At 62.1% G+C, this 22,553-nt stretch overlaps 1 protein-coding gene and 1 long non-coding RNA gene across 9 annotated transcripts in view; one reads left to right on the top strand and one right to left on the bottom strand.

Moving 5' to 3' along the window:
- The window catches only part of AGAP3 (ArfGAP with GTPase domain, ankyrin repeat and PH domain 3), a 54,051-nt gene extending 31,578 nt beyond the window's left edge, over window positions 1-22,473 (top strand). For 3 of the 8 annotated variants that reach the window (XM_074366764.1, XM_074366763.1, XM_074366762.1), the window contains one exon: window positions 1,289-2,225. In XM_074366764.1, coding sequence (XP_074222865.1) covers window positions 1,289-1,351 — 63 coding nt within the window. In that variant the 3' untranslated portion in view covers window positions 1,352-2,225. Of the gene's footprint in view, window positions 1-1,288; window positions 2,226-2,386; window positions 2,480-6,911; window positions 7,017-12,883; window positions 13,053-16,612; window positions 16,733-18,250; window positions 18,389-20,089; window positions 20,245-20,326; window positions 20,418-20,574; window positions 20,798-21,410; window positions 21,667-21,799 lie in introns of those variants that run through there. The other 5 variants (XM_074366760.1, XM_074366756.1, XM_074366761.1 and 2 more) reach the window with 3 other exon arrangements.
- On the bottom strand, window positions 15,124-20,093 carry LOC141578101 (uncharacterized). Its single transcript, XR_012508001.1, has 4 exons — window positions 18,919-20,093; window positions 16,984-17,088; window positions 16,390-16,495; window positions 15,124-16,110 (listed from the first exon to the last, which is right to left on the bottom strand). It is a non-coding gene; the product is annotated as an uncharacterized LOC141578101 (long non-coding RNA).
- Window positions 22,474-22,553: the final 80 nt, after the last annotated feature.

The raw sequence follows: 22,553 nt of genomic DNA, 5'->3' as shown, positions 1-22,553 counted from the left end.
CACACCCACTGAGACACAGTGCCCTGGGCTGCTTGCTTGTGCCCACACCTCCTGCTGCTGCTGCTGACGCTGTAGAGCCCGTGGGCCTATGTCTGCGGTGACCGCCGTCCATGCCGTTGGCACCTGCTCCCTGACATTCTGCCTTAGTCACCCGCTTCCTCCACCCCATCGTTCACCTCCCACCTTCCTCTGCTGCTAGTCCTGCAACACCCCAGGGCACGCTCTCCTCCCTCCGCCGCCGGTGCCCGGCCCACAGCCTCCTCGCCGGCATCTTTGTGCTCCCCACCCTGTGCTCTGCTGCCTGCTCCACCGTGCTCCCTCCGCCTGCCCGCCCCGCCGCGTCCTCGGCGCAGCCGTCCCTCCGGGCCTTTTCATTCTCTCCATCGTCACTGTGGCGACCTTATTTTTTCTTTCCATTGTTTCCATGGTGACCTCACTTGCGCCATTGTCCCCGAGGCAGCCTCAAGACATGTCCGTCTCTAGAGGTGCATCTCAGGACCTCCCTTTCTCATCGTCGCTGCTGGGGCCACCCCCTCGCCCTCATCGTCCTCCCCAGCAGAGCCACGCCCGTTCTGTGGCTGGTGCCCTTGTGACTCTCCTGCTGGACGTGGCTGCTGGCGTCCCCACTCCCCCATGACGTCATGTACTCGTTTTGTTGCCACTCTTGCCCTGGTTCCCGTCCGGGGGGGTGCCCCTTGGGGCTCCCAGGGATCCTCTGGTGGTTGGAGCCTCTCTGCTCACCAGCCTGGCTGGGACAGGCTGCACCCCACTCCCCACGACCAGCTCTTCTGTCTGGGGACCCGGTGGCAGCAGGCCCATCCACCTTTCTGCTCCCTGGGCCGAAGGGGCAGAGGCTGTGGCGCCAAGGAGAGGCCCGGGGCAGGTGCTGACAGTGGAGCTGCTGGCGGCGGCCCTCAGCCCGGCTCTCCCTGCTCCCTTGACTGTGCTCCCCCCGCGCTGCAGCTGCAGTCCTTTGCCTCTTCCCTGTGCCCATGGCTCCTGGCAGCCTGGGAGAACAGGAGGGAAGTGGGGCTCAGAGTGGAGAACAGTCCCCACTGAGATGGACTGACCGGCCCGCCACTGCCACTGCCACTGCCACTGCCACTGCCACTGCCACCGCCGCCGCCTCCGCCTCCGCCTCCTCCTCCTCCACCACCTCCTCCTCCTCCTCTTCATCCCGCTGCCGCCTCTCCCCAGGCACCTGGGTCTCTGCCCTCACCAGTGCTGACCGACTTGTGCGGGGCTTGAGTATAACTTGCCAAAATCTTTATTCTTTCGATATTTGCAGATATGTGCCACTGTTTCCAACTTTTCATCAACAAAAAGGCCTTTCCAACTCCTTCCAAATTAGAAGACCAGGTGGTGACACACAGCACCTCTGGACATACCCCCTGTGCGGGGTCGGAGGCGGGCCGGGCCCTGGGACTGCTCTCAGATGAGAAGCGGCCGCCGTGCTCCCCACTCCAGAGACCCACAGGAACCTTTGTAACTAACCCCCACCCCCAGGGAAGGCTAGGAACACCGGAGCCCGCGGCTGGGGGCTGCCGGGGACCCGGCCCGGCTGGACGCGCTGCGCCAGGCTCGCTGCATGGAGAAGATGGGAGCTCGGCCCCACGCCCGGCGCCAGCCAGCGCGACGAGGCCCAGAGGGCGGGGGCGTCCGAGCGCCCCCCCGGCCCAGCTGCTCCTGGGGGAGCTTCCCCGCCCCTCCCCTCCTCTGCTCCTTCCTGCATGGACTTCTGCCGTTCCTGCTCCGCTCCGGACGCCGCAGCCACGCCGCGCTTGCCTTCCCCTCTCTTGGCCTCCCATTTCCTAGGATCGGCCTCCGGGCGGGCTCTGCCCCAGGAGCCTGGCAGGGGCACAGGGCCTCTTCTGGCCTCTCTCCTCTCTCTCTCCATCCACTGTGCCCCTCGGGCCACGCCGATGTGCTCGGCGCAACGTGCCGTGTGGTGTCTGTGCCGCAGACGGGCCGCTGCCCGCTCGCTTCTGGACTTTGCTCTCCCCGGTTGTCGTGCCCTGTGCTCCCGGCCGTCCCTCAGCCGCACCGTCCACCTCTCCTAGCCCCTTCCCTTCTCTTACGCCCCAGCCCCCTGGGCTGTGCGCTCTTCACGCCCTCGGTATCTCCAGTATCTCATGTCCTTGCTCTTTTGTAAGGGGCGGGCCCGGCCCAGTGACCTGTGCTGCTCTGTATGGTGCCGTGTGTAAGAATAAACCCGTTGGAATACTCGTGGTCTCAGTTCCTTCCCGGTCCCGCCGCCCCGGCCCTGCCCCACTGCTAGGGCCTGCCCAGGAGGAGGGAGGATGGGAGGGCTGGCTGGGGATTCCAGGTGGGCAGCTGACCCACAGACCCTGGGCCCTTTTAACACGCCTCTTCTTTTCTCTTCCAGTCGCGAAAGGGTGCCGACTTGGACCGGGAGAAGAAGGCCGCTGAGTGCAAGGTGGACAGTATCGGGAGTGGCCGGGCCATCCCCATCAAACAGGTCAGCACTCCCTTCCCCTGGGGCTGGAGAGGAGCTGAGATGAGGCTCAGGAAATGCCAGAGGATGGTTCTTTTCCGGGCCTCTGAAAGGTGGGCCAAGAGGCTGTGTGCCCTGCCCCTGCCAGATCTGAATCCTTAACTTGGAGAGTTCTGCTAAGAACTAACCTCCCAGGGAGGGTGGCCAGGCAGTGCTGGGCCTGGGCTCTGCTGGTTCCTCCTTGCCACCACTGGGGGGCAGCAGAGAGCCGCCTGCCGGCCTCAGCTGCTCTCACTGGTGGTGGTGCTGGAGTTGGGCCACCACCAAGGAGGGTTGGCTTCTCTGTCCTACCTCCCCTCCTCCCAGAAAAGAGGGAGAGTTCGCAGAAGAGTACCCTGAGGAGTACACATTGAAGGACATACTGAGGGCTGGGTTCACTGGCCCACTTTTACTATTTGAGTCTCTGTTCATTTGTAAAGAGGAAGCTTAGTGGAGGGGCCACATCCCTGTGGAGTCTCTCCTCCTTTCTGAGTCACTGCCTGGCAGGGCTGGACTGCCCGGTGTGGGATCCTCCCAGACCTCCCGTCGTGTGTGGGTCCCGTGCTGGGAAAAGACGTTGAGTGATGGAAGGCGTGTTTGTGCAGAGTTGGTGGTGTCTGGGCAGGGCTCTGGAACTGCTAAGCTGGATGAGAGTAGCGTGAGGAGGTGTCTCCCTGGAGCTCAGGCGAGAGGCTGCTAGCTGGGGTGCCCCTGAGGACAGGGCAGTGGCCTGGGGGTTAGTGTGCTGTGCCCACAGGATGCCGTGTTTGACGCACGTCTTCTCGGGAGCCGTTGTTCTGAGATGCCTTGTCTATCGCCAGGAGTCATGGTGTCAGTTTTGGACCACAGAGATTAGTGTGGCCAGAGCACCAGGGGTCGGCCTGGGCAGGGCCCTGCGGTCAGGTTTGGCCCTTCAGGCTAGGGCATCTGGAGCCCATAGGCAGTGTGACCAAAATTCTCGTGTTGAGGATGGGGATTTCTGACCCCACAGTGAAGGCCTATTTAGAATGGAGAGCCCAGGAACTGTTTCAGGGCCCAGCGGTTGGAGTGGGGAATGCTGTGTTATTCCACGCCCTCTGTGTCTGCTTCAGCCCTCCTCTGAAATGTCACTGCAGTGATGTCCAAGGGACGCTAGTTGGGTCACCCCACCCAGCTTGAGGGGGTACTGGCAGCGGCCAGTCTCCTCCCCCATCACTGTGTGTGTCTGGGTGCACAATTGGTCCATAAACCTGTTGCTGGTGTGACCGCATGTCCCTGGGGCTGTTGACTGAGTGTCTCCTCACGGGTCCTTGCCCAGCTGGGTGATGTGGATCTGCTCCAGCAGGGGACTGTCACTCCCTGCTTCCGGGCACATGCTTTCTGAGTACACACACGTGCACACATACATGCAAACATTTAACCAATAAAAGAAAATGCTTTCTCCCACCCACCCGCCCTGGCTTTGAGATAAGTGTAGCTCCAAACGCCCCCCTTCCTGTCTGGGATCCAGGCTAATTTATCTGTTCCCTGAGTCCCCCGCCTGGAGGGGAAGGGGAGGGTCTGTAGGGTGGGGGGTGAATCCCTGTAAACTTGCACCTGGGACTCTGGTCTGGCAGGGGGTCAGCCAGGTCATTTGAGTGTCACAGGCCCCTAAACCGCAGGGACCGTCAGTAGGAGGAATGTGGTCGGGATGCTGAGGTGCTGCCCGGTGGAGACATGTGGAGACATGCCGAGGCTGCACGAGGTCACACAGGGGCTTGGGTGTGTGCCTGCTGTTGGGACGGCCCATCGGTCCGCTGTCCATTCTCCCAGCCTGGTGGCCATTCCTTGCCGCACACCCCCATCCCCGCTGCCCAGGGCCGGTCTGAAGCCTTCCCGCCCTCCTGTCCTGGTCTCCCCATTCCGTTCCTCCCCCTCCCCCTTGCTCCTGCTGGGAGTGGAGATTGCATTTCAGTTGCCATTTGCATTCCCAATCAATCCGGACTCCGCAATTAAGCCGGCTGGCGGAGCTGGGAGGGAGGCGGTGGCGGGAACGGGTCCTCTGGGGGCTGTCGCCTCCGCACCGCTCCCATTCCGCCCCAGATTGCTTCCTGCTCTGCCGTGCGCAGCCGCCGGCCAGGGAGGGGAGCAGGAACTCCTGGAGCTCGCTCTCCCTCCTTGGAGCACCGGATGCGGATGCGAGGGGGATGGCTGCGCGATGTGGGCGGGGCCAGGCAGGTGAGCGGGAATGTGGGCGCAAGTCGAGTCCCCAGCCAGCTGTGCCCACTCCTGGCCACCGCCCGGGCCCTCCTCCCACGCCCCTGCTAAGGAGCATCATTACCACTGTCCGCGGAGGCTGGGCCCAGGTGAAGGAGGGGAAAGAGCTCTGTGTAGAGAGGGGCTTCCCTCCCTCGGCCTCCTCAGTGTCCTGACTCCCTGCTTGGAGTCCAGGAGTCCGCTCTCCCCATCCACCAGGCAGTTCCACAGCTCATTTGATGTTCAGGGTTAGTTGGTGGCAGAAGGACAGCAGAGACCCGCTCCCTTTTCCCTGGACTGGGAGCCAGGGCTGGACCAGGAGGAAACATGGTGAAGATGGAGGGACAGAGGAGGGGGAGAGGGCTCAGGTTTGAAGGGATTGAGAACTGAGGCCACTGTGGGAGAGGAGGGAGTGAGACGGGGCGCAGGTGAGCCAGCCACTGAAGCCCCGCAGCCCTTCCTGAGAGGGAGCCGATGGGCTGGGCACTGCCTTCTCCAGAGTCCGACCCTCAGCCCTCAGGGTCCTGTCCGCAGTCAGGGCAGGGGGAGTGGCTGAACTGTTCCCTGGCTCCTGGCCCTGGAGGGGTGGATGCCACGCCCAGAGGCAAATCACCAAGGCTCCTTCACTGGATCAAGAGCCCAGTTGCTTTCTAGAATGTTCCAGCCACCCTGTTACCTAGTGAAGGTCCCACTCACACCACTTGTCTTCAGAAGGTCCTCATGAGGATGGGGGGGGACCAGGTAGCAGCAATGTCCTCAGATGGTGGCCAACTCCAGACCCGCGTGGCCTCACCTCCCACAGCTGCGTCCGTTTTTGGGAGCTGGAGGAGGAGGATAAGGGAAAGAAGGGGGTATCAAGGATGTGAAACACCTGTTGAAAAATGGGACTGGAGTTTAGGGCCCTTTCTTGCCTCCACGTTGGTCCCTGTTGTCGCAGGGAGAGAGCAGGCAGGAATCCCAAACCACCTGTTGGCTAAGCGCATCCCTGCAGGGTTGGGCTTCTGGTAGGAAGCGCTTAGAGGGGACGGTGTCATGGAGTCCGGGTTTGCCCCCCACCCTCTCTCATGCTCTATCTCTTGACTCTCATTTCCGGCTTGTCTGAGGGCAGGCCCTTCCCCTCCCAAAGGAGAGGCCGGCCCAGGGGCTCCTGCTTTGTGACTCACTGGGGTGGACTCAGTGTGTGCCCCGCTCTCACCCTGCCAGGGCTGTCCTGGCTTGAGGCCCTCCCCCTGGGAGTTTTGTCTAGGAGTCTCTGGGGAGCAGTGCCTCTTAGCCCTCCTGAGTTTGGGAAGGGGGTGCAGAGGGGTGAGCTGGTCCCAGGGAACCTGCCACCTGTGCACGTCCGTGGCACTCCCCTCTGTGTCCTGTCCTGACCCCAGCTCTGTCCTCTGCTGTCTGCTGTTTCAGGGCTGAGCCGGTGGGGTAAGGGCTGTCGGGGGTGTCACCGGGGGAAGGCAGCGGAGGCTGTTCTTGGGTGTGGACGATCACATCTCTTTTGAGGTGGGGTCCCCCCCACTTTTCAGCACCTCCCCACGGCCTCGGCTGGCACCCCCTGCCCACCCTGAGTGTCTTCCTGAGTGTCTGCTGCGCTGTGGGCATTGCCGCAGTGCTGAGAGCGTGTCGATGAACCAGACACCAAAACCCTCGCTCTCAAGGAGCTCTTGTTCATCCTAACACCTGTCTAACCTCCACAGTCAGCGTCTCAGCAGCTCACACGGGACATTTGGTTGCTGGGCTCTGGGGCTGGGCAGTCTTCCCACCACCTGCTTTGAGGGGAGGCTGGGGCGCCCTGAGGACGCTCAGCGGCTTTGCTGCTCCGCCCTGGGGCTGCCACAGCTGGTAGGAGGCCAGGGCCTTCCTGAGGTCTCTGCCCTTATCCCTGGAGACCACAGGTGGGAGCATCACTGCCGGGAGCCCATCTAAACTCCTGCCTCCCGTTGCTGACAAGGCTCCACAACCTGGGGGAGAGGAGCCCCCCAACAGGTGGGCCCCAGGCTGTTCCCGAGGATGGTCAGGGAAGCCGAGTTCCGTGGCTGGCTCTCCCTGGTTCAGCTTTAGTCCTGTCCGGCCTCTCCATGCTGACAAGCACAGTGATCCAGGAGGACCGGATGGAGAACACTGTCACCTAATGACACTGAGTCCTCCCCCTGTGCCTGTGACCTGCAGGCCTGGCGCCTGTCTCTGACCTGGTCTCTGTCCTCAGGGCATCCTGCTGAAGCGGAGTGGCAAGTCTCTGAACAAGGAATGGAAGAAGAAGTACGTGACACTGTGTGACAATGGGCTGCTCACCTACCACCCCAGCCTGCACGTGAGTCCAGGGGGCCGAGCCTCTGGTGGGCTGGGCAGAGGGGGCGGGACAGCACGACAGGTGCTGACTCCAGGGCCAGAGGGAGGCAGACCTGAGCTCAGAGAGACCCTCCTTTGAGAAAGAGCTGCACTTTGGCGACTTGGGAGACCCTGGCCCGGGCTGACCGCTCGCACTGATGCTCTGCATCCTGCCGAGCCCTTTGGAGCAAGCTGGACCCCGGGGTTGGTCACCCCTGGGCTGGCCTGTGTGCCAAGTCGGGCTCTGTACCCTACGTGCCAGTGATGTGATATGAAGAGCTAGGTTGGGCCCCTGTTCCTGGAATCGCTCCATTTGGGGGTGCCAGTGTTGCCAACAGTTGTCTCTAGGGGAGCCACCCCACTGGGGTACCCTGGGCTCCTGGGATGATGGTGAGTCAGAGGGCAGTTTAAGCCAGGGCTGCTGGGGGTGGCTTGGGGTCTTGGACAAGCCCCCTTGGGAAAAGGAACATGAGGGCAGAGGGGTCTGGAGGAGGGTGGCCCGTGCCAGGGTAGGGGTGGGGTGTGGTGACTCCGGAGTGGCCCCTGTGGCAGCTCCCCCCTCTCCCCTCCCCTCCCCTCCCCGCGTGGCTCCAGCACACAGCTGTCACCAGAATCCATCTCTGTCATCACCCCACTGTGGGGCTAATGAGTTCTCCTGAGAAGCCCCTCAAGCACAGCGCGCGGGCCAGCCCCACCCCCAGCCCGGAGGCCCAGGGCCTGCCTCGGAGGGTCCCTCGCCTGCCTTTCAATCTGTACAAGGTGTCAGGGAGGCCGCCCAGAGGTGCTCGGTCCACAGTGTCTGTCATAGCCCAGGGCTGCTGAGAAAGCCCACAGGCCTGGCCTGGAAGAGCCAGTGGGCAGTTTGGTTCCAGTCTGGCCGGAGCCCAGCCTGGCCCTTCTGGGGCTCCCTGGCCCTGATTCCTCTGGGACACTGCTGGTTAGACCTTCCATCCTGGTGTCCCTTAGCACAAGGGTGGGAGCTGGTGCCGGGATACCAGTAGGTTGGACGAGGGGCCACAGCCAGGGCGCCTTGGGTATTCAGTAGCGGCTCCTGGGTGCCTCCTGCTCGCACTGGTCCTGCTGCTGAGTCCGTGAGAGGCGAGAGGCAGCGCAGCTTCCAGGAAGAGCACTGGCCCCGAGGCACGAGGCTCTCAGGAAGTAAGGAGCGCCCTCCAGTGCAGAGCCTCCGCACCACAGAGAGTACTTCCCAGCAGAGAGGCTCTGCAGCTGAGAGCCCGCTGGCGCCTCCCTGCCCCCAGCGCCCACAGCCCAGGCAGGACGCCCGTGTCACTGCTCAGGCAACTGCCGGCCTGGAGAGCTGGGGACTGGCCTGTCTGGGGCCTCTGTTTCCCCACCCGCTTGCCGGTGGCCTCAGCCCTCCTTCTCTGCTGCATCCTTACCTGCTCCTCCTGCTTTGCGCTGCCCTGGCTGGGTACCATGCTCTGTGCTGCCCGCTGGCCCCATGCCCCAGAGAGAGGAGGAGAGTGGTGTAGTAGCAGGGTCTTGGGACAGGGAGGAGAGTGCCGGGTGTGGTGCTTGGCTTTGGTTTAGGAAGGGAAGGTCAAGGCCTGTGGGGATGCTGTTGCTACACACAACTTAAACTGGAGAGCAGAGGCTCAGTGGGGTTTGTCAGATCACCAGTCACCCAGCCAATGGCTGAGGTGAAATTTGGCCCCGTGACATTGACTCTAAGCATGACCTGGGTTTTTCTGCATGTGCCGAGAACACCTCCCTCCGGGGCTGGCTGAGAAAGTCGCTGGAGAGTTAGCATCAGGTGGGAGGGAGCATGCTTGGCCCTGCTGGGTGGCTGAGCTCCCCTCATCCCTTCCCCCATCGCCCTTGTGAACTGTGTGTGGCTTAAGTGCGTCCAGGGCCTAGGACAGGATCTGGGCGGCAGGGGCTTCCAGGCCTGTCCTTGCTTTCTTGCAAGGTAAGTCTAGGAGGCCAGTGGCTCTGCCAGCCCCTGCCAGGCCCCTCTTGCTCTCCCGGCCACAGGACGTGGTGAGGAGGTGGAGTGAACGGCTCCTGTAAGAGTGTGGCTGCCCCGTCTACAGGCCCCTCATCGGCCGTCCTCCAGCTCCGGAGTCCTTCCCCGACTCCCCCCACGCTGGGTGGCCAGGTGCCAGGAGCACATGCAGATGGCAGCCTGCCTCCTGCCCTGTAGACGCTTCTCTGCTCGTTTAGGAGACATGAATCGGATTGGAAACTGGCTGCAAGGAAGGTACGAGTGAGGGCCAGGCCGAGGATCTCTACGGGCGGCCCATGAACAGGGGTCTGAGCTCCCTCCAGGCAAAGGCTGCCTCCCTCCCTCCTGCCGCCCCCACCCCAGGGGGCCGCACTCACACTCGTGTTCCTGCCCAACTGCTTCCATCTTCTGTCTGCCGTGCTTTCCAACCCAATCAAGTTTCCTAGTTGGCTGGCAGTGAGCGGGGACCCTCCCTCCCCGAGAGCCACTAGGAGGCTCCCCCCTGTCGGGGGGCCGGCGGAGGAAGGTAACTCCAGAGGCACACACAGAACTCGGCCTGATCCGGCGTTCCTCCCAGGACGGCTCTGGCCTGAGACCTGAGGGCAGCGGTGCTGGTGACTCACTGGCTGATGGAGCCTGGTCGGGCTGGCGGGACTGGACGGGCGTGCAGAGGAAGGGCTGGCGGGCAGGTCTCAAGCCTCACACCCAATCCTTGCCTGGCCCGAGAGAGCCCGCCACAGCCTCCCCCATTTTGCAGCCAGCGGAGCCATTCACACAATCACCTTCTGTTAATTCTATCTGCAACATCAATTAAATTGTTTGTAGAAACTAATTGAATGTGGCTTAATCACACATCTTAATAGCTTTCCACGCTCTGAACTCGTTGTTAATTCTAGTAATAAAACGAGATGAGAACGCTGGCTGGGTAATTAGCGAGGAGGCTGGGGAAGAAATTGCTGTTTGATGGTGGGTAATAAAGGCAGCCGTGGTGACCGCTCTCCTGAGCCGCCACCACCACCGCCGAGCTCCCTGTTCTGCTGACGGAGGGAAACGCTGTTGCTCTGCCCCTGACGTCCCTGTCCCTTCTGCCGCTGCTACTTGAGCTCCTCGCCACAGTGTCCTCGGGGCCAGGCTCCACCTCCCAGCTGAGCCCTGGAGCCGGCCCAGCCCAGGGCGTGGAGCCGAGAGCCCTGGGTGCTGGCCTGCTGCCGCCTGAGTGCCTGTCCGGGGCGGTCAGAGAGGCTGAGGGGGCCGCTGCTTTCCCTTGACGTTGGTTTCCGGCTCCCTGGCCCTGATCAGAGTTCCTCCGGGCAGTTCTTCTCCTTGGCCCAGGGTCAGCTGCTCCACCCCGTGACGCAGCCTGGGCGTCCCAGGGCTGCAGTGGGGCCTGAAAACTGTTGCAGCTGCTGTGACCTCCTTGTGAACTAGAGCAGCCCAGGCCCCTCCGTGAGGAAAGGGACTGCAGCTGTGCCTTCGGCCCGGCCAGCTGCTGACAGTTGTCTGGAGCAGCCAATCCAAGATGTGATCGTGTGCGGGGACCATGGATGGGTTTGTGCTGAAGCCGAGTCGGTGGGACGCTGGGGCCTGGGGTGAGGAGGGCCATGACGTTGGAGACACACAGTGGGTGCTGGGCTGAAAGTGAGGCAGGGCCAGCGGCAGCAACTGGGCAGGTGGGCTGAGTTCGCTATAGGAGAGCTGGATAGAGGGGCCCTGAGGGCGGGAAAGGGGCTCAGAGTGGGCACGGAGCCCTGGCGGTGCTCAGCAGAGTCAGGGTGAGAGGTGTCGGGGGGGTCCTCCCGTGTCTGGAGACTGTGCTCGCTGACTTCTCAGGGATGTCGTTTCGTGGTTCTGAGACGTGGGGCAGACTCCCTTGGAACCCGATGTGCCTGCGGCCAGGCACCTGGCACCGCCCCTCACACAGGATGACATGATGGCAGGAGGGTGGGGACGCAGCCCAAAGCTGCAGGGCAGGCTAGGCCCTTCCGGTCCTTCGGAAAGGCCATCTGCCTATGAATGTGTCAGCACTGCTTGGAGAATAAAGAGTGACACCAGGCCTCCCCAGAGCCAGGTTGGCTGGTGAGGCCAGCGTGCTAGCATCAGTGGTGCCCCTTCCTCCGCACAGTCCTCCCGCTGGTGCTCCCACTGGCCCCCTGATGGCCCATCCTGCAGTGAATTCCAGCCTAAGGACAGAAGTGTAGGAGGGGCTGGTGCCCTGTTTCCTTGTTCTCGTTCTTCCTAACTGGAAGTGCCCACATTCTCTTGGCTCCTTAGGGCCAGGGACCCCTTTCTACTTGATGTCATCTTGGTCATTCACAGAGTGAGAGGCAGCCCCTGAGCCCCTGGTGAGCCCACCCTGTCCCTCCTTCCCCAACGGCAGCACTTCACAGTGGACGTTGTCCCTTTTCCCTGAAGCTAAGAGGTGAGAAGCTAGGAGAACGCCTGGGTAACCAGAAGCCTGATGCCCCAGGTGGGTAGGGTGAGGGCCGGGGCCTGTGAGGGCATGAAGTCTGCGTCTGAAGTGGTGCCGCTCAGGGAAACACTCTGGATGCAAAACATCCCCGAGGTGCTCCCGAGGGAGAGGAGCCAGTCCTGAGCCTAATCAATGGAATTCCGTCCAAAGTTAAGTTGGCACCACCTGCCCAGCCTCTGCTCTTGGGAAGGGGTTTTTGCCACATCTTATCAGCGATGTTAGCTGGGAACTGCCCAGGAGCACGCTGGTGCCAGGGCCACAGAAACGGGTCAGCGGTCTGGAAGGAGAAATCAGGGGGTAGGGTGTAGCTCAGAGTGGTAGAGCGCATGCTTAGCATGTAAGAGGTCTTGGGTTCAAGTCCCCAGTACCTCCTCGTAAAAACAAAAAGTAAATAAATAAACCTGATTACCTCCCTCCCCTCCCCCAACCAAAAAAGGAGAAATCAGAAGCAGCCCGGAAAGCTGGGGCCCAGGCGGGGTGGGGTTTAAAACAGGAAGCCGGAGAGTGGGGCGGGACTCTGCTCTGCACCCCCCTCCCCCAGCTGCCACTCCCCAGGGAGTCGTGGGGGGCGGTGCCAGGCCAAGGTCTCAACAGAGAGAGTGGTGGGGATCCAAGCACCCACCAGCTTTCACTCTCTGGGAACCTCCCCAGAGACCTTGTGTGACCTTGGGCAGATTTGTAAGCCTCAGTCATCTGTAACGTGAATAGAGTAACACCGTCCTCGGTCATTGTGAAGACCTGGGAGGTAATACCTGAGATACACAGGGAACGTACGGCTGTGCCAGTGCCTGGCACATGAACGGACTGGTGATGGTGGTAGTGGTTGTCATTACTGCTGGTAGGACGGCCGCTGGTGTCTGGCTCAGTATCCCTAAGTGCAGCAGGAAGAATCGGAGGCTCCCCTCTAAATGTTCAACAAGTATCTATTGTTGAGGACTGCTCGAGGCTTTAAAAGCTCTCGAAGCCCCAAGTGGTGGTGGGAGCTTCTGCGAACAGGGCTGAGGTCCTTGGTGACCAGTCACCCAGAGTGTGGGGCAGCCCGGTTGTCCACTTGCCACGGAGTCTGTCTGTTCCTCTCCTTGGCCTGGCCGTACAGGCCCTCTCCCTAAATCTCATCTCAGTTCACCACTTGGGTCTCCTTTGCATCACCTCCAGAGCCATCTTCCCAAAAGGAGCCCCGGGCCTCCAGACCCTCTGCTGCCTCTGCCCAGCTCCTGGCTGAGCTCCCCACCCACCCCTGCCCGGAGCTGCATTCGGCCAGACTTGGAAGTGTGCTGGGCTTCCCCCTCTCCCTCGCACCCAGCAACAAGGCGGGAGAGACGTAGGAGTTGGGAGGGTCGGTGCCAGAGACAGGGCGCTGCCTTCAAGGGGCCTGTCCTGATGAATCTTGTCTGTCTTGTCCACCTGGCCTTAGGATTACATGCAGAACATCCACGGCAAGGAGATTGACCTGCTGCGGACGACAGTCAAAGTGCCAGGGAAGCGCCTGCCTCGAGCCACGCCGGCCACAGCCCCAGGCACCAGCCCCCGGGCCAACGGGCTGGCCTTGGAGCGGAGCAGCACGCAGCTGGGTGGGGGCCCAGGTGAGGTGGCTGCCAATGGCGGGGTGCATGGTGAGCTGGCAGAGGGGGCTGTGCTGGGAAAGGGGGGCATGGCAGGGCTGTGCTTCTTCTCAGACTGGGTCTCAGGTACACTCACCACCCCGTGTCAGGCTCCAGGATCAGCTCAGCCAAACACATTTGCCAGAATGCTGCCCTAGGGTAGTTAGTAGAGGTACCAGCCAGTGTACAGCCTGGCAGCTGGCTCGGAGATCAGAACGGGGACAGGGAGATGTGTGCTGACAGGTGGCATCAGTGGTCCAGGGACCATCTCTCCTGCATATCTGGAGCGAGGGCAGATGGTGAGGACAGGACCTCAGGCACCCAGGGCTGAATCCCAGCCACATGTGTGGGCAGGGAGGGAGGCGGAAGGGAATGGAGCTGCCTGGGGTCAACCTGATAGTCATTCTTGGGGGCAACAGTAGGGGCGGGGGATGGCCTTGGCTCAGAGAAGACAGTTCAGAGAGAAGCTGGAGGCCAAGCAGGCTCTGCCTCGTGTCCAGCGGTCGGGAGAGGAGAGGCTGAGCTTCAGGTGGGGCAGCCTTTCCTTGGCCAGGTCTTACCTTTCTGGACGACACTGTGGGTTCAGGTGAAGGACGCTGAACTTCTCCCTGGCCCGGCTCCGCCCGCCTCTCTAGGCCCTTCTGGCTCCTAAGCCACGTTGCTCTTTGTGGGAGGGGTGGGGAGTCTTTTCCTCCCACACTCAGTCCCCCTCATCCAGATCTGCCTTGGCTTCTGGGACCCTTCATCCCAAGACCTCAGTGTCCCTGATGTTGTCCTAGATCATTCGGTCTCATGTTCCTCGGGCCCAGAAACAGCTGCTGAGACGGTGCCCCTACCCCAGTGGTCAGCTCTCGGCACAGGGGCCGGCTTCCCCAGGGGCTTGTGAAGGTGCGGGGCTGTTTCTGCATGTCACAGTGATGGGAGGCTGCTGTGGGCATTCAGTGGATGGGGGGCCTGGGTACTCAGACCCTGGAATGGGTGGGACAGACCCCGAAGAATCGCCCCACTCCGAGTTCTGACAGGGCTGCACTGAGAAGCTCCGGGTCACAGCGGGGTTGGCAGGACGGTGGCCTCCTGAGGGTGCCCCTTGTTTGCAGTGAGGGCTGAGAGCACCAGCCGCCCCCCCCCCCCGTCGTGGGTCCACCACTGCCTCCCAGTCTGGAGGCGCCCTGACCTGACGGAGGGGCTGGGTGCGGTGGTGCTGCCCTGTGTCAGGCCCCGGGCTCATAACTCTAGGAAGTTGAGATTGTCACCCCCATCTTATGGATGAGGAAACGGAGGTTCCGAGAGGTTAAATAGCTTGTCTGTAAAGTCCCACAGGAAGTGGCGGAGCTGGGTTTGAACCTCAGTCTGCCTGATTTGAAAAGCTGCATTCTGTCCTCTAAGCCACTGCTAGCGCAGAGAGAAGCCCCTTGAATCGTGCAGAGAGAGCTCTAGTGGACAGAGGGAGGGGAGGAAGCAGAGGACGGTAAAGACCAGACGACAGGACCACCGCCACAGTGGGGGCGGGGGGGCGGGGGGGTGCACTCTGGTGGGGGCCCCCGTGGTCCTCCGCACTCTGCCCGGAGCTGCAGGCAGGCAGATAGCGGTGGCGGCCTCTGGGCTGGCTGGGGGTTTCTGGTTTCTGTTGGTCTCTGCAGCAGAGAAGCAGGAAGGGGAAGTGCATTGAAGGAGAGCCCTTCCTTGAAGGCAGGTAGCAAGAGGAAAGCTGTTTCCTCAAAGGGAGGGAGACAGTAAGACACTGTCCTGTCACATTCTCGGTCCCTGAAGGCCTTCACCTGGGGAGGCGGAAGCGGTGTGTGGAGGAGGGAGGGGCGGCACCCTCACCCACATAATTACTGGCACCCGCAAACACTCGCCCACATCCCCAGAACACATGGCCGGGCGCCACCCGAGCCCGCGTCCCCTCCACCGCATGCTGACACCGACCTCCTGCACACTCACACACAGCTCCGCTCACCGGGCGATGTTAACATCTCATTATCTTTGTTACTGTAATTACATTATCCGCTGCTTTATGCAGAATTATCCTCCGAGGACTAATTGATGGCTCCATGTTTAATTCATTAATCATTAGCATCAAATTCGACAATTACAGTGCACACTGATTGTGGGATTGCAGGCGTAATGAGGGGAGAATTAACAAAGAAAAGGGAAAGCACTTGCCCTCCCTCGGGGTTTTGGGTTGGGGGACTTGGGGAGGAAGCTGGGCCTGTGATGTCTTTGGGTGAGGCTGGGGATGAGGGGGGAGTAAGATCTGGAACCTAGGAGATGGAAGCTGGCAAGGGGTGGCAAGAAGCAGTGTCTGAGAAGTTAGGAACCGAGGCTGCTCCCTGGAAGGTTTCCTGGGAGGGCACCTGAGAAAGGCCAAGTTTGCAGGGACCTGTTAGGCAGAGTGGGAGGGGCAGGATTCTGGAGAGGGAGCATCAGCATGTTGCCTGGAAGGGGCTGGACCAGGGTGGACTGGCTGGCAGTCTTGGTGCCACACGTGTGTTAAGAAGCACTTGCTGTGTGTCTGGTCCTGCCTTGGGTGTCATGACAGATACAAGAGAAACACAACTTTGCCCCCACCTTTCGGTGCTGCACTGTCCCCAGAGCGTTTGGATGTCTGTCCTGTTCCTTTACCGTCTAGTGGCTTCAGCTCAGAGCTTCCTGTTCCTGGGCTTCCAGGAACTTGACCCCTGTGCTTGCAGGGCAGGTCCCCCTGGCTTTGTCCAGCTCCAGGCCCCACCTCTGCCCCGTTCCTGACCCTCAGCACCTGGCCAGCTCCTCTGCTCGCAGTTCAGACCCGCAGGGTGTGCCCCCAGGTCCTCAGACCTCTCTGGGCCATGGCCTTCTGGCCTCAGGCCCCAGCCTGTCTTGGGTTGACCGAGGTGAAAGGGCAGCGTAGGCTCCCAAGTCCGGCTCCGAGGCCCTGAGGCTGTTCCCACAGTCTCCCCACAGGTGGCTTGGTGCCTGGGATGGGGGCGCACTCCCGGCCCCGCTGCCCCGGCCTTGGTGCTCCCGGGGCCTTTGGTTCCCCTGGCTCTGCTGCTCCTCCCTGATGGGAAACAAAAGATTAATTTTCTCCAGCCCAACAGGATAATTACTAATACTAATTAGACATAATTACTTGAATCTGATACACATTTCTCGTCAGAATGGCAGCAAAGCTGAGGCAAAGCAAACGGCATTTGGGGACTGGCATGTGGGGTGCAAGGCCTGACCAGGAGGGGCGGGGCTGGGGAGAGCAGAGGAGGAGCAGGGCAGGGATGGGGGAGTCAGCCCCACTCCCCCGACTTCCGGCTCCGGCTCCCTGGGAGGGGACTTGGGCAGGTACCTTTGTGTTCCTGGAGAGAGGAGGGGTGTGAAGCCTGGAACTGGGCACGGAGGGCCCTGGATGGCCCGTGTGAGGCCTCTGGTTCTCCACGAGCCTGGCTCAGTACCTGGTGAACCCCTCGTTTTTGGTCAGTATCCAGCTGGAATTTCTCAAACTGCCCACAGTCAGAGCCGCGCTTCCAGGAAAGCCTCCCCGCCCAGTCTGACCCTTCCCCCCCACCCAGGTGCCCCCCACTCGGCCAGCAGCCCGGCCTGGGCCGGCCAGCGCCCAGAGGGGCTGCACCAGCGCTCCTGCTCCGTGTCCAGCACCGACCAGTGGAGCGAGGCCGCTGCCCTGCCCCCAGGTATGCAGGACCCAGTTAAGCCACAAAGAGTGGGGAGAGGGGCCCGGCAGAGCCCTCCAGGCAGACCGGCGGAGTCTGCTTGCTGTCCCTTCTCCAGCTACCCCTCTGCTCTCCCCAGGCCCTTGCCAGCGGCTGCTGCTTGAGACCCTCCCTCTGCAGCTTCTTTGCCCGCCCACTGCTGTCCCCAGGCAGCGCTGGTGGCGCTCCCGCCTCCCCATCAGCCCCCCGCGCAGCCAGCTCATCAGCCTCACCACGGGAGGGACGGGGACGGGGAAGCGGCTGAGTAGGGAGGTCGGAGGCTGGGGGCCTTAAACGAGTTCCGAAAGCAGCGACTTGCCCGCGTGGAGAGGGGGTCCCTGTAGACGGATCAGGGCTGGGGGTTGTCCAGAGAAGGGCCTCCTCACCCCAACACTGCCTCCCGGGAAAGGCTGAGGCCCCACCCGCCCTTACCTCTCCCTCCCAGCCTCCTGCTCTCCTTCCTCTCTCGTCTTCTTCCCTATGTGGTTTTTTGTACCTTGCTCACATCGACTCTTCCTCCCCCTTATCTCTTCCCTCTTCCTCTTCCGCAAGCACCTCCACTCACACACACCCATCCTCTCCACACTCTCACCCATGTCCCAGCCCTTGGGCCACAGATCCCACCTGCAGCTCTGTGCTCCTGAGTGCGGGTGTAAGAGGTTGGAGACTCCTGGGAACCGGGCACACCTGCTGCTCCCCTGGCCCTCCTGCTCCTTGCTGGGCAGCCGGGCAGTAACTCTTCTCCCTGATTTGCCTCCCAGAGACCCTTCCCAGGCCCCCATCCCGTAGAGAAGCACAAATCCTGGCCTGAGCACGGCCAGTGGGAAGGAGCTGGGTGCCCGTGGCACAGGGCATCTGCCCACCCCGGTCCCAGCCCCAGCCCCCCTGGGGGCAGTGCTGGTGGAGGGCCTGAGAAGGGGAGCTGGGGCCCTGCCCGGGGTCACCGACCCTGCGGCCTGTGCTGGGGTGTTGAGTCTGGAGAGAGGAAGGCGGGGAGGGAGGGAGCATGTCTGCCTCTAATGAAGTTTGACATTTAGTGCTGAGCGCCGGGCGGGGTGTGGGAGACGGAGCTTGATTAGCGCGCTCTAATTGACAGTAATTAGGCAGCTCCCTGATTGTTTCTAATTCTGCTATTAATTGTGAGGAGCGGGGAGTGTGATTGAGGATAAATTTGGTGCGGAGCTGCTGGGGCTCCAGCTCCCTGTGAGTTCCCTGGGCCGCCTTCCACCCCTCCAGGCTGCAGAAGCCACCGTTTCCTCCGTGCCTTTATGCTGCTCTGCCTGAGCTTCCTCCACTCTCCTCCCCACCCTCTCTTCCTCCAGGGCTGGGGAAGCCTTGGGTTTGAGACTTGCTGGGCAGACCCCTCCCAGGCGGGGCGAGGGTAGGAGTCTCCCCCGGGGCGGCCCAGCGGCAGTTCAGGGTGGAGCTCCCACAGCACAGGCAGGACGTGTGCTCGGCCCCCTCCCCTCTTCCCACACGTCTCCCCCTCTCCCTCACCAGCCAGTGGCCCAGCTGAGGTGCTCAGTTCCAGCCCCAAGCTAGAGCCTCCCCCATCTCCCCACTCCAACCGGAAGAAGCACCGGAGGAAAAAGAGCACCGGGACCCCCCGACCAGACGGCCCCAGCAGTGCTGCTGAAGGTTAGGGGGACCCAGAGGGAGACCGGGGCACAGGAGGTGGGCAGTGGGGCTTGGGGATAGTGCCCGAGAGTAACACCCTTTTTTCTGTATTAGGTTAAGCGCTTTCTAATAACAATTTCCAATAAAAGCAGCTCTACAAGTTTTGGTCATTTAGACCTGGTAGCTTAGTAAAGCTCTTTCTTCTGCCTACCTTCAACCCTTCCTGTTAAAATCTGAGCTGCTTTTCTTATAGAAGGTTAAAGGCAGCAGGCTGCTGCCCCAGTCACTCTTCCAAGACTGTGGGCGGGGCCTACGTTTTCTGTGTCTCTCACATCACCGTGGAGTGGAGTGCGTGCTGGGCGCAAAACAGACGCTTAACTGGTGTGTGCGTCTGGGGAGTCTTTCAGTCGTCTTTAGACTGAGGAGCTTCAGCTCCTCGGACGTTGTTCTGTAGGACCCTTCTCATAATCCTGCTTCTCTGATTCTCCCCAAAGTGTGTTCAAAATCTGCCTCTTCTCGGTGGTTGGAGTCGCTTTGCTCCTAAGTTTTACCTGTGTCGACGCATAGTTTCTGGTTGCTGCTCTGATGTCAGGATTAGGGGTGTGGGTAGGAGATCATCTCGATGGGAGAGAGCCACCTTTTGCGGCCGACCTCTGAGCACGCAGCGGCGCTTAGCGTTCATGGCATGGGGGCCGCCTGTACCAGGCACCTGAGCCCCACAGCCGGTCACGCTTCTGTAGTTGAGAGACTGACAGCCAGGTGAGGTGGAAGGGTGGGACCTGTGGGAAGAAAGGAACTTTCTACCAAGACAGTGTCGTTAAGGGTGCCTTAGAGCAGGAGCCCAGCAGGAGGACTTCCTGGGGCTGTCAGTGTCACGAGGCGTGAGGCTGGCCTGGCAGAACTTGGCTCAGGCCTTCGCCTCTGGCTCACCCTGGGGTGTCCCCACAGGCCCCTATCTCTTCGCCCCCGTGACACACCCACGCTGTTAGGAGTTGCTCACCTAAGGGGCAGTGACCATGGGGGATGGGATTCGTGTGGCTGTCTTCTGGGGGCCTGGGGCAGCAGAGCTTGGAACCGCTTTCCCACATCGCTTGGGGTCACAGTGGGGCCCCCAGTGCTGTCACTGCAGATGTCCTCAGGTCCCTGTCTGCTCACACATCTGAGGTAGTTTGCCGAGAAAACCTCCCCGCCCCTCCCCATCCACTGGCCCGCCCCGCCTGCCTATGCCAGGGGAGTGGGGGAGGGGCTGGCTCCCAGGAGCCCCACGCTGACGCCGTCAGGAATATTGGGTTTAATGAGCTGCAAAATGAGGCGGCTGCAGCTGACATGTACGGATGGTGCCCACACCCGCCTCCCCCTCCCAGCACTGCCTCCTAGTGCCCCGTCACATCCTTCTCCAGGTCCTCTGCCCTGCTTTCTCCCTCTGATTTCCAGACCCATCCTGGCAGTGCCGGGGGTGCCAAAATCTTGCATCCCCACGTTTCTTACCCAGGCTCCACAGGTGGCTATGATGGAGGCTGGAGGGCTCCATGCTGCTCTCCAAGTCCCCCTTCCCCTGCCCCTTTGCAACCTGTCGGGAGAGCGTGGTCCACAAGGCCGGAGCCAGGGGAGATGAGTGCCAGGAAGGCAGGGGAATGAACGGACTTGTGGCAGTGGCACGCCCCTGGATGTGTGGGCTGACAGGTGCCACCAGACAGTGGTATGTGTCCCTGTCCCCCACAGAGGCAGAGGAGTCTTTCGAGTTCGTGGTGGTGTCCCTCACTGGGCAGACGTGGCACTTCGAGGCATCGACGGCGGAGGAGCGGGAGCTGTGGGTGCAGAGCGTGCAGGCCCAGATCCTCGCCAGCCTGCAGGGCTGCCGCAGCGCCAAGGACAAGGTTGGCACGGAGGCTGGGTGGGGCAGAACCCCACGTTGGCCTCGTGACTGACCAGCCACCCCCGTCTCTCTGCCCGAGGCAGACTCGACTCGGGAACCAGAATGCAGCTCTGGCCGTGCAGGCCGTCCGCACTGTTCGGGGCAACAGCTTCTGTATTGACTGCGACGCCCCCAGTGAGTGCCGGGCCTGTGGAGCCAGGGTTTGGGGGTGGCTTAGAGAACACTGCGGGAGGCTTCTAGGAGGCTGGGAAAGAACAGAGGGCGGGAGGACTTTCCTGGTGGTCTCACTCTGGCTGCCCAGGGCTTCACCTGGCCTCCTCTCCTCACCTAGACCCAGACTGGGCCAGCCTGAACCTGGGCGCCCTGATGTGCATCGAGTGCTCGGGGACCCACCGGCATCTGGGGGCTCACCTGTCGCGGGTGCGCTCCCTTGACCTCGATGACTGGCCACCTGAGCTGCTGGCCGTCATGACCGCGATGGGCAACGCCTTGGCCAACAGTGTCTGGGAGGGGGCCCTGGACGGCTATGCGAAGCCAGGGCCCGACGCCTGCAGGTGAGGGGACTGAGGATGGGGCCCAGTGGCCGTGACAGTGCGAGAAGGGTTAAAACTTGCCGTTGCTCTGCGTGGCAGTTGGCCCCTTGGGTGCTCCTCCCCCTCCCTGTCACTCAGGCGCCTCACAACAACGGGCCCTTTCTGAGCCGTTATCAGCGGGTCAGGGGGCCAGCAGGAGGCGCATGCGCAGGGCCCTATCGCTCTGCGGTGCGAAGGCCCGGCCTGAGCTCTGAGATGGGGAGAATGGGCGGTAGATAGGGTGGTGCGTGGGCCCCCAGGACAGGCCCCCGCTGCCTTTGTTCCTGTAGGGCCAGATAAGCTGCCACAGGAGAGCCCTGCCTGGAACCTTCCTGCCCACTCCCCCCCCCGCCCCCCACATCCCCACTGCCCCTGCGGGCTCCCCTCCGAGTTCTTCAGAAGCCTCTTCCACCCTCCTTCCTCGCCCCTGCCCCACGAACGCCCTGGTTTCTCAGGCTAGTCTGGGCTCCAGCACTTTCTGTTCTCCCTGCCCTCCTCGGGCGCTGCTGTCGCTTCCTGACCACCCTCCCGGCCCTGCGCGTTGCCTTGGGCCTTCCTCGGCCTGGCGCACGCCCTGATGGACCTGTGGTTGCAGGGAGGAGAAAGAGCGCTGGATCCGGGCCAAGTATGAGCAGAAGCTCTTCCTGGCCCCGCTGCCGAGCTCGGACGTGCCGCTGGGGCAGCAGCTGCTCCGGGCCGTGGTGGAGGACGACCTGCGGCTGCTGGTGATGCTTTTGGCCCATGGGTCCAAGGAGGAGGTGAACGAGACCTACGGGGACGGGGACGGGCGGACGGCCCTGCATCTCTCCAGCGCCATGGCCAACGTGGTCTTCACACAGCTGCTCATCTGGGTGAGTCGCGGGCTCCCTCCTTGCCTCCCCTGCCCCAGCCTGGCAGGCCCCTCTGACTCCCCTTTTTCTCCCTGAGAACCCACACCTTTCCTGCCACGTCACGCCAACTATGAAAATGTGCTCTCTCCCGCAGTACGGGGTGGATGTGAGGAGCCGGGACGCCCGGGGCCTGACCCCACTGGCCTACGCTCGCCGGGCTGGCAGCCAGGAGTGTGCGGACATCCTGATCCAGCACGGCTGCCCCGGGGAAGGCTGCAGCTTAGCCCCTGCCCCCGGCAGAGAGCCTGCCAACGGCACCAGCGCCTCCGCCGAGCTGCACCGAAGCCCTAGCCTCCTGTAAGGCCCAGGAAGAGGGCACGGGGGCCAGAAGGACTGCAGGGCCTGGGGCCCCACCTTCCCACGGGCACTGGGGGGAAACAGACACAGAGACTGAGAAGCAGGGATGTGGAGGACAGGAAGAGTCAGAAGAGCTCCACAGGAGGGACTGAGAGGTCAGAGGCAACGCTTGGGATTTGCGCTGCAGCGGAGGGATCGGAGGTGCTTGGCCCCCTGTCCTCCGGTGCCGCAGAAGAAGGACAGGACCCTTTGGAGGTACTGTGAGGAGAGGGGAGCAGGACCTCGCCCTCCTCCAGAGTCCTACCTTCTAGTGCCAGCCCCTGCAGGCCTTCGCCTAAAGCGGAGCCTGGGGTGGGGCAGAGGTCGGGGGGTGACCTGCGAGTCCCATGTAAATGTGTACATTGGAATATTTATGTTTGTGTACATACTTGCTGTGTGTGTGATGAGCCAATAAACCAGACTGCGTGCGGCCTTGTTCTCCCCATTCGCCTCCCTGCCCTTCCAGGAGCACCCCGTCGTCCCCCTCCCTGTCCCTGCCTTCTCACCTTCTG

Source organism: Camelus bactrianus, chromosome 7, assembly GCF_048773025.1.
Source record: "Camelus bactrianus isolate YW-2024 breed Bactrian camel chromosome 7, ASM4877302v1, whole genome shotgun sequence".
NCBI lineage: Eukaryota > Metazoa > Chordata > Mammalia > Artiodactyla > Camelidae > Camelus > Camelus bactrianus.
Note: the sequence above shows the minus strand (reverse complement) of the source record. Positions and strands in the feature narration are given on the sequence as shown.